At 43.1% G+C, this 13,678-nt stretch overlaps 1 protein-coding gene across 4 annotated transcripts in view; it reads left to right on the forward strand.

Moving 5' to 3' along the window:
- ARVCF (ARVCF delta catenin family member) overlaps positions 1 to 13,678 on the forward strand; it is a 595,983-nt gene that overhangs the window by 474,293 nt on the left and 108,012 nt on the right. For all 4 annotated transcript variants that reach the window (XM_066603464.1, XM_066603465.1, XM_066603463.1 and 1 more), the window contains one exon: positions 6,671 to 6,829. In XM_066603464.1, coding sequence (XP_066459561.1) covers positions 6,704 to 6,829 — 126 coding nt within the window. In that variant the 5' untranslated portion in view covers positions 6,671 to 6,703. The remainder of the gene's footprint in view (positions 1 to 6,670; positions 6,830 to 13,678) is intronic.

Below are 13,678 nucleotides of genomic sequence, written 5' to 3' on the forward strand. Positions count from 1 at the left end.
AAGAGGCTTGTATATGTAAATAGAGATTTGCTTAAAGGCTGAGGGTTCCATTTTGGTAAAAAAAAAAAAAGTTGGAGAGCTTCTACATTGCTTGCAAAAAAAGGCCATAAGAGGAGTATTTGAACTTCAAAATTGTTACCACTTGTCTAATAAGAGATGGACTGTATTATTTTTTTCACTGACTTTTTGATATTTATTTTGTTTAGCCACTGCAATATTGTTGGGGTGTTTGTTTTTCCTGTGTCTGAGAATGAGAACTCTGGCAGCGTTTAGTAAATATCAAGCTAATGATCAATGATTTAGAGATTTGCCTGAGGAAATTGGAGAATATTGAGTTGATGCGCATTAGATTTGGGAATGGAGTAAAGGCCCATTTACATGCAACGATTATCTCTCAAAATTTGTTGAAACAGCCGAAAGACAGCGATAACCGTTACATGTAAATGCAGACAGTCCTGCGCTATTTGTTCACTTGTCATTTAGCGCTGGTTTTTAGCTGACAGAGTGTCGGGCAGATCAAAATTCGTTCCATTTGAATGGACATTGTTTAGTCTTTTGAGCTGCCTGAGGGCTTGAGGCGTGTAGACAATGTACTCATTGTGTATTCCTACATTCTCATGCAGGATAAAGACAATGGAATCCTGCCTGCCAGATGAGTCCTCACATAAACACACCCACCTGAGCAAATAACTGGTTCTATTTATACTAAAATTTACTTAGCTGATAAGGGAAATAGAGATGATTTCAAGCCACTATCTGTATGTGTAGTTTAACCCCTTAGTGACGAAGCCTGTTTGCGCCTTAGTGACGGAGCCAAATTTTGGAAATCTGACATGCGTCGTTCAACGTGGCATAACTCCGTAAAGGCTTTACATATCCCAGTGATTCTGACATTGTTTTTTCGCCACATGTTGTACTTCATTTAGATTGTAAAAAGAGACCGATATAATTTGTGTATATTTATTAAAAGTACCAATATTGGAAAAATTTTGAAAAAATTGTCATTTTTTCACATTTTCAACCGTAATATCTCAAATATGTCCAAACATACTGTACAAAGTTTTGATAAGATATGTATTTCCATCTGTTTACTTTATTCAGAATGCACACTTGAAAAACTTTTGGTTTTTTTTTAACCATTTAGAGGACGTACAAATTTAACATTACTTTTCAGCATTTTGAGGAGCACTTTGTTTTCCTGCACCAAGCCAAGTTTGCAGAGGCTCATAAGTGTCAGAATAATAGATACACCCACAAATGACCCCATTTTAAAAACTACACCCCTTAGTGTATTCACTGAGGGGTGTCATGAGTATTTTGACCGCACCAGTTCTTTTCAGGAATTAGTTCAATTTAGGGGACAAAAAATAAAATTTCATATTTTTGCAAATATGTCATTTTAAAGACATATTTTTTTCCTATAGAGCCCATGAAAATGAGGATTTACACACCAAAATGGATACCCCCGTTTCTCCCGTGTTCAGAAACATACCCATTGTGGCCCTAATCTTATGTTGGATGCATAACGGGAGCCAAAATGAAAGGAGTAGTCGGTGTCTTTCAGAACATAAATTTTGCTTGAAGGCGTTTTAGGCCCCATAGCACTTTTGTAGAGCTCTTGAGTGGCCAAAACCAAAGAGAACCCCCACAAGTGACCCCATTTTGAAAACTAGACCCCTTAACGAATTTATCTAGGGGTGTACTGACCATTTTGACCCCACAGTTTTTGAATGAATTCAAGCCAAGCAAAAGGAAAAAATTGTGATTTTCATTTTTTTGTCAATTCTGTCATTTTAAAAACAGCTTTTTTTGTACAGCACACGCATGAATGAAGCCTTTCATCCCAAAATGGATACCCCTGTTTCTCCCGTGTTCAGAGACATACCCATTGTGGCCCTAATCTTATGTCTGGATGCACAATGGGGCCCAAAACGAAAGGAGTAGTCGGTGGCTTTAAGAACATAGATTTTCCTTGAAGGAGTTTTAGGCCCATAGCACTTTTGTAGAGCTCTTGAGCGGCCAAAATCAAAGAGAACCCCCACAAGTGACCCCATTTTGAAAACTAGACCCCTTAATGAATTTATCTAGGGGTGTACTGCCCATTTTGAGCCCACAGTTTTTGAATGAATTGAAGCAAAGCAAAAGGAAAAAATTGTGATTTTTGTTTTTTTGGCAATTCTGTCGTTTTAAAAACTGCTTTTTTGGTACAGCACACACATGAATGAAGACTTGCACCCCAAAGTGGATACCCCTGTTTGTCCCGTGTTCAGAGACATACCCATTGTGGCCCTAATCTTTTGTCTGGATGCACAACGGGGCGCAAAATGAAAGGAGTAGTCGGTGGCTTTCAGAACAGAAATTTAGCATGAAGGTGATTTAGACCCCATTGCACACTTGTAGAGCCCTTGAGCGGCCAAAACGACAGAGAACCCCCATAAATGATCCCATTTTGAAAACTAGACCCCCTAACGAATTTATCTAGGGGTGTACTGTGTATTTTTACCCTACAGTTTTTGAATAAATCTAAGCAAAGCAGTAGGAAAAAAATTACAATTTTCATTTTTTTGGCAGTTGTATCAATTTAAAAACAGTTTTTTTTGTACAGCACACATATGGATGAAGACTTTCACCCCAAAATGGATACCCCTGTTTGTCCCGTGTTCAGAACCATACCCCTTGTGGCCCTAATCTACTTAAAGGACGCATGGCTAGGCCTATAATGGAAGGAGCACCCGTTGGATTTTAGGGTACAACGGAATAAATTCCAGGCCCCATTGCCCACTTATAGAGTCATTGAGCGTCCAAAACTATAAAGACCCCCACAAATATCCCCATTTTAAAAACTAGACCCCTTAACGAATTCATCTAGGGGTGTACTGCGTATTTTGACGACACAGTATTTGAATAAATTTCAGCAAAGCAGAAGAAAAAAATTACAATTTTCATTTTTTTGGCAATTTTGTCAATTTAAAAACTTTTTTTTTTGTACAGTTTACATAGGAATGAAGATGTTCACCCCCAAATGGATACCCCCGTTTGTCCCGTGTTCAAAAACATACCCATTGTGGCCCTAATCTACTTACAGGAAACATGGCAAGGCCTGTAATGGAGGGAACACCAGTTGGATTGCAGGGCATAACTGAATAAATTCCAGGCCCCATTGCTCATTTGTACGGAATAAAAATTGACTCCCTAAAATCCCCCCCCCCCTCCACGCCCTTTTCGGCGTTCCCCAAATCTTAGATAAAAGTAATAATGTGAACTGTGTAGTATTTCCAAAGACGGGTAATTATGGAGGCTGGTTGGGATGGGCACATGGGGCAATAAAACCGGGTATCCCCCCCTCCTCTCATGCTTTTTGGGAGTCATTTTTTGACCTCAGTGGCGGGGATGGGGTGTAAAAAGTGGCGCTCTGTGAGTCTCCGTAAGCTTGATGAGGTGCGGCGGTCTCACACAGAAGGCGCTCAACAAGCTGCTCCTGGAACTGCAGGAAGGCGAGCGTTCCCGGGGCTTCTTGTAAATTGCGTATTACAGGTAGCGGTCTGAATAACGCCGGGCTTACGCAGCCGTAGGTGGATCCCGGCTGTGACCCTGCGTACGGCCGCGTAATGTACTGCGCATAACTGCGTACTTACACAGGCGGTCATGCGCAGTACCTTTTTTTTGTTTGTATGTCCCGCACCGTCGCTTAGCGATGACGCGGGTTCCCGCAGCCCGTATACAACGTAGTTGCGTATGGTCTGCTGGTATATCCATGACCATGGAGCACAATGGGCTCTATGTTGCGGATATCCGCGGTAAAATAGAACCTGCTGCGTTCTCTTTTCTGCGAGTGGATTACGCAATTCCAACCCGCTAATGTGAGCGGAATTGTGTAATCCAATGCGATTGATCTGCGTATTACCGCTAATCAAACGCATGCGGAATCCGTAATTCCTATCCGGTCATGTGAGACCGGCCAAAGGTAGATCGCTACCATTTTTTCACGTGACCGGGGACCGCTCAACGAGGCCACCGTTCACTGCTCCAGGCTCTCGGTGACCGTTGGTCGCCGAGAGCAAGGAGATATTAAGTTTCCTGTGCTCCCCGACTCCTGCACATGTGTCCGGTGTTTTGCCAGCGGTCGCATGCGCAGAATACGGGAAAGTTCACGGAAGAAGATTGCGTCGGGGTGCAAATATGGAGGCCTCCGGTAAAAAATTTTATCTCCTCTCACCGATCGCATCAGTGAGGGGAGATGAAGCTTCACCTTTTTTTAACTTTTACGTGATCGCCATTATTCTTTGGATAACGGCGAACACGTGATCAGGAACCGCTCACCGCGGCCTTCCGTGAAATCTCCAGGCTCTCGGCTAAGTTTTGTAGCCAGGAGCAGGGAGATTTTAAAAAACCACGGCTTTTGCGCATGCGCCTGCCACATTGGTGACGGGCGCGTGCGCAGAAGCTGGGTTGAGGTCCGCGGATAAATCCGCAGGTCTTAGGTACGTCATTTCATCCTCCCTCACGGATATGATCCGTGGGGGGAGATGAAACGCAAGCTTTTTTTAACTTTTTAAAACTTTTTTTTTACTTTTTGCACTTTTTTTTTTTTTACCTTTTACCCCTTTTTTTATTTATTTTTTTTTACTTTTTGCACTTTTTTTTTTACTTTACATGATCACTGTCATCCATTGGATGACAGTGATCATGTCCCTGGTGACATCCCTCTGCTCTTGGCTACACATGGCAGCCAGGAGCAGAGCAATTTTGAATTTCCCGGGGCTCGAGCCCCTCTGTGCACGCGCCCGATGTCAATCATCGGGCGCGCATGCGCAGACGGGGATTTCGGGTCCCGGGACATCGGGACATCGCAGAGGACCGGGGGTGAGTATCTTCACCTCCCCTCATGGATCCGATCCATGAGGGGAGGTGAAACTTTACTTTTGTTTTACTTTTTAAACTTTTTCGCGATCACCGCTATCGCAATGGATAGCGGTGATCGCGGGCCCGGGGACCGCTCACAGCGGGCCCCGGTAACACCTCCTGGTTCCCGGCTACCTTCAGGAGCCGGGAGCCAGGAGATTTTAAATTTGCCGGGGACACCCGGGCTTCTGCGCGTGCGCGTGACGTCATCGTCAGGCGCGCATGCGCAGAAGGCCGCCGGCGGGTCCGGGAGGACCAGATCTCCGGGGGACACCGCCGACAAGCCGTGTGAGTATTTTCAGCTGCCGTGATGGATCCGATCCATCATAGCAGCTGAATTACTACTTTTTTACACTGTTTTATTTACTTTTTTGCGATCGGCGCTATTCATTTTATAGCGCCGATCGCAATGCCGGGGGGGACTGCCCGCATCCTGGGATGACAGCTCCATGCTGTCGGCTACCTGCGGGCACTGACAGCATGGAGCTGTCACGTCCTCAGGCCAGTGGGCATCAATCCAAAGAGGATGCATAAAACTACGTCCTCTAGGATTAAGGCCCACTTTCTGAGGACGTAGTTTCCCGATGGGGCGGTCGTTAAGGGGTTAATGCAAAAAAGTCGTCAATTCGTTCACTAATTTGAGTGAATCTTTGTAAAATGGGCCTTAAGCCTGGAACCCAGGAGAACCGTAATCTCCTTTAGATTAGTCCAAAATGTTAAGATAGCAGAGCAAGTGTACAAGATATGTATATGGGTACATTCACATGTGCAGATTTTGACACTGACACAAAACTGACTTTTACCCTTTCAGTTGAAGGGGTAAATTTTGCTGCGAATCAACGTTAAAAATCACAATGGTGCGAATTTTCCACTTTGGGGGGGAGTATTTGGGATCCATTTTTTATGTTATAGATTGGGAGAATCAACATCAAAAAGCGCAATTTTTCCAGAGGGGGGGGGGGGGGTAGTATTTGGGATCTACTTGTATGTAATAGATTGGGTATTTTAATGTTTTTGTGGCAGCCACTGAGGATGAAAAGGTTTGACTGGTAAAACTGTGTGCGTGTGTTTTTAAATGCTCAAAATGCGACGTTCTCAAAATGCACTATTTTACACTATTTGTTTAATTGGATCATAATTTGTTTAATTGGATCATAAATATATATATATTTTTTTCACGTGCGGACTTACTGTATTAAACCTATTATTGAATAGGCAAAAATCTAAGGATTTGGCGTTGCATTGTATAAGAGACTATATTGCCGTGCTATTGCATATTAACATGCAGCATTCTAAGTTCCAGCACGCACCCCTCTAGAAATATTTCCCCAGGGACATTTTAAGGATAGTATGTTGTGACAACTAGTAGCACTGATTTCAAGTAAAGACTGGGTGGTTTTGTTTTTATTTTAGCTTATCAATGTCTTGAAGTGCTCAGACGTACTGCTTTTTTTTTTTTTTCTATATTACAACTTTTTTCTTATGTAATGGTCGTGAAAGGAAAAGAACTGCTCTTTATGAGGAGTGTCATAGAAACTTCTCAGTATACCGAATACCATCTTGCCCTTGAGCTTTCATCTCTTGTATAAAAGATTAATATTCGGTATGATGAAATTACCACACCCATCTAAATGGAACAAACATGTATATGAGATTCAATCGGGCTTGATTGCTTGCCCAAATGATTTTTATTTACCATCCATTGTCTTGTGTTAATCATCAATGGGGACAATCTAGTCCTTGTAACACGTAGATGTCCTTCCTGCAGGAGCAAAGTCCCAGTAACCAGACATCCATCGCCATGATGCAAGAACCTCCAGAGATGCTGGAAGAGACGGTCACCGTAGAAGAAGACCCTGGAACTCCGACCTCCCATGTGTCCATTGTCACATCAGAGGATGGAACCACAAGGAGGACCGAAACCAAGGTATGTCATTCCAGCCAATACACTTAAAAGGAGTAAGTTACTGGATGCATACATATACCGTATGTGTGTAAAATAAGTATAATGTGCATTTTTTTTATCCCAATCCCTTAGTTAATCTTGGTCTTTGTCCATTAATTATTTTCCACTCAGGAGATAATAGTTCTTCATTGCACCGGAGTGATTTGGCTCTGCAATGTCTCCTGCTCTTGTGAAGCTTCTCTCAGCAGCCTCTTACAGTTTTGTCTTCAACCTAGTAATTTTAAATCTGCAGATAGCGCAAGAAAAAGCCCCTTATGTATTCCAAACACAAAGGGGAGTTTAGCCTTTCCTTGTATCCTCATGCGGTATCAGTGCTGGGAATCAAACATTTTGCATGATGATCCAGTGAAGGTCACCTTGAAGATGGTTTTTAGATGGTATAAAAGTGCAAGCACATCTAATAAGACCTGAAAGTACATGGTTCTGAAAAATTCCCTTGAAACTGTTTTGTTTTTGGTTCACAGGCACCATATTCTTGTGTCTTTTAGCTACAAACATTATTAATCTGAATTAACATATATTTTGTATCAAAGAATGTTTCACATAATTTAAAAAAACAAACAAACAAAAAAAATATGGATTATTTTGGCCAAACAAGCTTTGAGACTGTGCTAGTGCTTCAATGGGTATTCTGGTTACTTTGATGAACCACACTTGTTCGTTTTTTTTCATACAAGTTTAATTGTGTTCATTTAGATTAAAAAACTTCAATAAAAAGGTATTCCAGTAAAATCAAGTTCATGGGATATCTACCAGATTATGGCGTCAGACTGCTGGGATCCTCACTGATTGCCAGAATGGGGGTCCTGTGTCCCACTGCATGACTGGCAATAAATGGAGTGGCAGCATGCGTGTCTGGCCACCACTTCATTCCTTTCAGTAGGACTGATGGAAACAGCGGCGTTCAATTTCTGGCAGTTGCACTGAAGTGGATGGAGCAGTGGCCATGCATGCTAGTTGCTGCTTCATTTATTGCCAGTCATATTGGTATCTGGAGATCACTGGGGGTCCCAGCAGTAACACACCCACCAATCAGGAAGCCATCTATTCTATAGATAGGGGCTAAGAATTTCTAGAATACAAATTAAAAACTATCCTGTATACACTTTCCCAGCACATGATGTGGGCGCAACTGCGAGGGATAAATTTTCCACTTGCTCAATCTTGTACTCTCCTTCCGCTTAGGTTGCAAATTTTAACATGGATCACACACCAACATAGGCCGTACACCCCAGATACTTGCCACCACTGCTTTTAGTAATGCAGAAGACCTCCATGTCCGCACACTGCTTTCCAGCAGTCAAAGGGTAACACTATCAATGGCTGAGGTGTCAGGGACTAAACTTTTTAAAGTTGTAAGCTTTAATAAAAAAAGAATCAGTTCTTACAAAATAAAAAGAGAAGCAAACGGTTGTAAAATAAAATAGAGAAAAATACAGAGCATCTAAACTTAAGGCATGTCCAACACATTTTATAGTTCTCATCCCTGACTTGCGTTGTAGAACTTGTTCATGAAGCAACTGAAAAAGCCAAAAATACAATACCTGAAGGTCTGCAAAGCAGACACGGTCGCCATAGGCACGATCGCCACAAGGCAGGCACAATCGCCGTAGGCCTATGGCGACCGTGTCTGCTTTGCAGACCTTCAGGTATTGTATTTTTGGCTTTTTCAGTGACTAAATTGTTCATGAAGCAGATCCCTGGGATAGGACTGTGTACAGTGAGCTAATGAGGCCTAATACAATGAACATTCGGCAGTCCATCTTTCTGAACCCTGCCCCATCAGTTGATGGGGGTGGAGTGGGAGGTTGATCAGTTTGGATAGAGAAATGTTCATTTGCTTTTGCCTGTGGAACTTGTCCACTCCACTGAGTGATGGCCCCCAGATTTCTTTCCTGCAATTCAAAGTTCCTGTCCATCTCCATAAGTTTACGGGGTTATCTTTTATCATGCCAAGCCAAATATATACAGTTGTACTACCTTTAGATCAGATTGTTGGGCAACTACTATGGCATGTAGTTTACAGTACAGGGGCGAATTGTATTACAGGAAATGTCCTAGTGGGCTGACCACCCCTGTAATGTACTCTGGGCTGGCTACTGCAGCTCATTGTACTGTGGGCTGGCTGCTGCCACTGACAAGTAACTAGAAGCAAGCTCCCTTGTGTATAATGTACCTGCAGTGCAGTGGCCTCCCTTATGTTAAATGGAGAACCCCCGCACCCCATACAAGGTTCACTGTACAGTGTAAGTGACATTTTACCTTTTATTCTGTGGGTCCAATACAGTTTTATGGTGATGCCAAGATTATATAGTGTTGTGTTGTGTTTACTTTTTGTTTAATACTTTTCTGCAGTAAAAATACTTACAATTTGTTTTCTCTATTTCCTTAGCCGCATTTCAAGGCTCATAACCTTTTTATTTTTCCGCTAACAGAGCAGTGTGAGGTCTTATTTTTGTGTAGGATGAATTGTAGTTTCCATTGATACCATTTCGGTGTGCTTGCAACTTTTTTGATCACTTTGTGTTTTTTGGCATGCAGATTTCATCAATTTACATGCCGCGATCACTATTTGATTGCATGTGGGATTTTAAACAGCCGGGATCAGAGGTTTCTTCTCTTCCAGCTGTTACAGCAGGGGCTCACCTGTCAGTCAGCACCACCCTGGCTCTTTCCTGCATGTGATTGCTGTGCCGGCCTTGGACTAGGCTGCTATGATACTTACAGCAGCCTAGCCTACAGCCCCATAGTCACCACAGTAAAAAAAACTTATTTCCTGCTTGCTAATTCACAAGCATCCTTGCATTGTCTGTCTATATTGTGTATTTTTTTTTTCATTTTTTCTGACCCCCACCTAATTGTTTTGGTCCTAACTCCTCCTGCCAATTTAACCCAATCTACAGATGTAGAGGTACTAATACAAATCATATTAGTGCACTATAGCAATAGTGTGGTACAGCTACACTATTTGTATAGCACAGATGGGTATTAAAACTGAATGTCAGTAGCTACGCAAATTGCGTATGTGTATAGCATGCCAGCTGCCTTGGTTGGCGCTGCTGTATCTGTTACAGGGGCCACTGTTAAATTTTTCTTTTTCCAGTGCCACTTTAAATTCCCAATCTGCTCCTATTCACAGAGTTGTGATTTATAGAGTATCCGTGCTTTCAGATAACTCTTCAGAATAAGCTGTCTTTTGTGTACTTGAGGAAGAAGTCCAATTTCTAGCCATTATGACTTGTATTCTGCGCTACTTTTTGGCGATATGCCAGGTGGCGAGATGTAAGCCGGATGGACCCTATTACAGGCAATGCGGTCCATTAGGCACTGTCCACGTCAGTTAACAGGGTTGTCCCAAAATAAAAAATTAAAGGGGTTGTCTCGCGAAAGCAAGTGGGGTTAAGCACTTCTGTATGGCCATATTAATGCACTTTGTAATATACATCGTGCATTAAATATGAGCCATACAGAAGTTATTCACGTACCCACTCCATTGCTGGCGTCCCCGTCTCCATGGTGCCGTCTAATTTCAGCATCTAATCGCCCGATGAGACGCGCTTGCGCAGAAGGGTCTTCTCCCTTCTGGTCGGTCCGGGCACGAGCCGTGTTCTGGCTCCGCCCCCTTCTACGCGTCATCGCGTAGCTCCGCCCCGTCACGTGTGCCGATTCCAGCCAATCAAGAGGCTGGAATCGGCAATGGACCGCCCAGAGCCCACGGTGCACCATGGGAGAAGACCCGCGGTGCATCGTGGGTGAAGATCCCGGCGGCCATCTTGGAGGAAAAGAAGAAAGAAGTTGCAGAGGCGCGATTCGGTAGTAAAATTTTTTTTAAAATTTCAACACATTCCTTGGGTTTGTCCTGCGCTGGGCCTATGCAAAAAAACAAAAAAAAACCTTTCGGCGCGGGACAACCCCTTTAAGATAAGTGGTGGAAGTTTGTCCCCTGCTGATCATGAGAACTGATCCCAAAAGGCCCTAAATGAATGGAGCCACAGGCATGCATGCATGCAGCCGTTTCATTCCTTTCAGTAAGCCTGCCAAAGATGGCTGAGCACTTGAACTCTGCTTTCTCTGGCAGACTTGTTGAAATGCATGGGAGACGCCTGTTTTTGTGATTCGTTCCAACGGTCGGACCCTCACAATTAGTTACTCATCTTCTATCCTCTGAATTGGGAATAGCTTCTATTAGCTCGACAAGCACTCTTAGGGGCTCGCTCACATGGGTGTATGTGTATAGCGTTGTATGCAGAGACAGTGTATAGGCTGTGATTGGCACTGCGAATGACGCGATCACGCACGTGTGCAGTGTTTCCCGCTCTGTTCAGAGTGGGGATGTGTTTTGAAACACTGTCCTTACACAATGCATGCGTATGGACAGTGTATCATCCTCAGCCCATAGGACTGCATATCATACACAGAGAAATAGAACATTCTGCGATTATTTCTCCTGTGTATCAATACGCATTGTCCACACGCCGGTGTAGATGGAAGAATGAAAGTCCATAGACGCAGTGACAATACGCCCGTGTGAATGAGTCCCTAGTGCCATGTCCTGCACTTTTCAGCTTCTGTGACTAAATTGAATGGGGGAAAATGGCCCAAGTGTGACCCCTGCCCAACCTGGACTAGAGTTGCACCGCATTTTTAAATATATCCAGGTATGCTACAAAAATAAGGACACAACTGTGTGTGCAATACATGCAGCTTTTGATGGGTCTAGGTTTTCTTTCTTACAATGGAATGCATTTTTCTGACCGAGGCTATCATGAGTTCGGTTCTGGTACTGTATCTATGCAGTAAGCGGAGATCTGGTACTGTATCTATGTAGTGTCAGATTATTTTAAAATTTTGGCCTGGGGGGCACATATTCTTCGTACAGCCCAAGGCCCATTGTAGACTTAATCTACCCTTACATACACCCATCCAAGTTGCACTGGAAGAATGGCTTCTTGCAGGCCTTACACGGCGGCTATTTTAATTTTTTTTTCTTTCAATCCTTGTCCAACCCCTTTCTAAAATACCAGGTACAGTATGTTTCCCATTGTACTTCCAGCAGCTCACATCTGTGCATTATGCTCATTACGATCACATTTATTGGCCAAACAGTCTGTCAAGTGAAGCGCATTCATCTTCCCCATCATCACTCTTGGCATGTGCTTTACATTCCAGTGTTGAGATTTCTCACAACTACACAGCCCCATGATGATGCATGATTGTCTTGCTTATCTCCTTTTTTTGTAATTTTTTGTTTGTTTTTTAAAGTACTAGTACGTCTACTTTTGGGACCCACTTTTAAAATACCCTGAAGTTTACTTGTTAAAATAGTTGCTGTCATCGTTAATAAATCACCAGAGGCTTCTGCTATTAAATTATGTTATTAAGTGTTGTAGTTTCAACCTGACAAATGTGGCTTCTGGTAGTAGCAGTCTCCGGACTAGAGTGATTTTATAAAATTACTAGTAGTTTGGCATGGATATTTAGTATCTTTGCAGGATTGACATGCTTATTTAAGGCAGGGAACCTCATTTGCTTCCCAAACAGAAGCAAATATGCAGCTTTGCCGCAGGTTCCAACTCTTCATTGCGATGGCTGAAATCTGTCAAAATCCACGGTATAAGTGAATATGCTGTGGATCCAAAATCTGCAGCATAGTTTAGTACATTTTTCTGTAGCATGTGGACAGGATGTATTCTTTTTTAGCTTTGTCCGCAAACTATAAATGCTGCAAATTCCACCGCAGAAAGTTTGCAGTTTTTACATCTTGTGGGCATTCTGCAGCAGAAAAACTTCAGCGGCAAATCCACACCAACTGCTGTAAATTTTGGTCTAGATTCGCCACTGATTGCATTTGAAAGGCCCATTTAGACACACCGATTTTCTCTTAAAAATCACTCAAAGCCACCATCTTTTGAGCGATAATCGTGTCTAACTGCACTAACATCGTGCAGTTTTCGTTAAGCCATCGCTGATCTTTCAGCACGCTGAAAGATCAGCGATCAGTTATCAGGAATTCACGGTGGGATACAGCTGATACTATTGTTTCAGCTGCATCCCGCTCCCTGATGACAGGCTGCGTATTAAGAACATAGTCCAGCTGTGTTCTTCATACCCCGCTCGGAGCGCTCGGTTGTATAACAGCCCGAGCGCTTCGAGCAGAGAACAAGTGGATGCAGAAGACAAGCGGCCCCGCTTGTCTTCTGCATCCCCTGCTCAGAGTGCTCAGCTGTATAACAGCCGGGTGCTCCGAGCAGGGAACAGCTGGATGCAGAAGGCAAGCGACCCCGCTTGTCCTCTGCATCCCCTGCTCGGAGCGCAATGTGATTGCTCAACAATTGAGCGATCACCTTGCGCTGTTAAACACACAACGATTATCACTCAAAAAATTTTTTGAGTGATAATCGTTGTGTCTAAACCAGTCTTTAGATCCGCAGCATACATTGACCTGCCGTGACTTTAAAATTTGCGGTGCAGTTCAATTTATACTGGGTATTTTCTTCACAGGATGTTGATTGGATTCCTAAAATCCCATCCACAATGCTCGTACTGTAAATGCTGCAGATTTTCTGTAGCCAGCTCTGGTATGGAATTTCTGACCTATGTGAACATACTAATGAGGCCACTCTCGCACATAACGATTTTGATCGTGGTGTTTTACTGTGTCTTTTATTGACCTTTTCAAACGCAGGTTACTCTTGGGTGATGAGGGGTGTTAAAAAGTGTGAAAACGTGACAAAATAGAGCAGACAGTGCAGGTCTGCGAGGCCCCATGCAAATCAATGGGAGCGTTGTACTGCAATTAGCGTGGCATTC

Source organism: Eleutherodactylus coqui, chromosome 5 (genome assembly GCF_035609145.1).
Source record: "Eleutherodactylus coqui strain aEleCoq1 chromosome 5, aEleCoq1.hap1, whole genome shotgun sequence".
Classification (NCBI taxonomy): domain Eukaryota; kingdom Metazoa; phylum Chordata; class Amphibia; order Anura; family Eleutherodactylidae; genus Eleutherodactylus; species Eleutherodactylus coqui.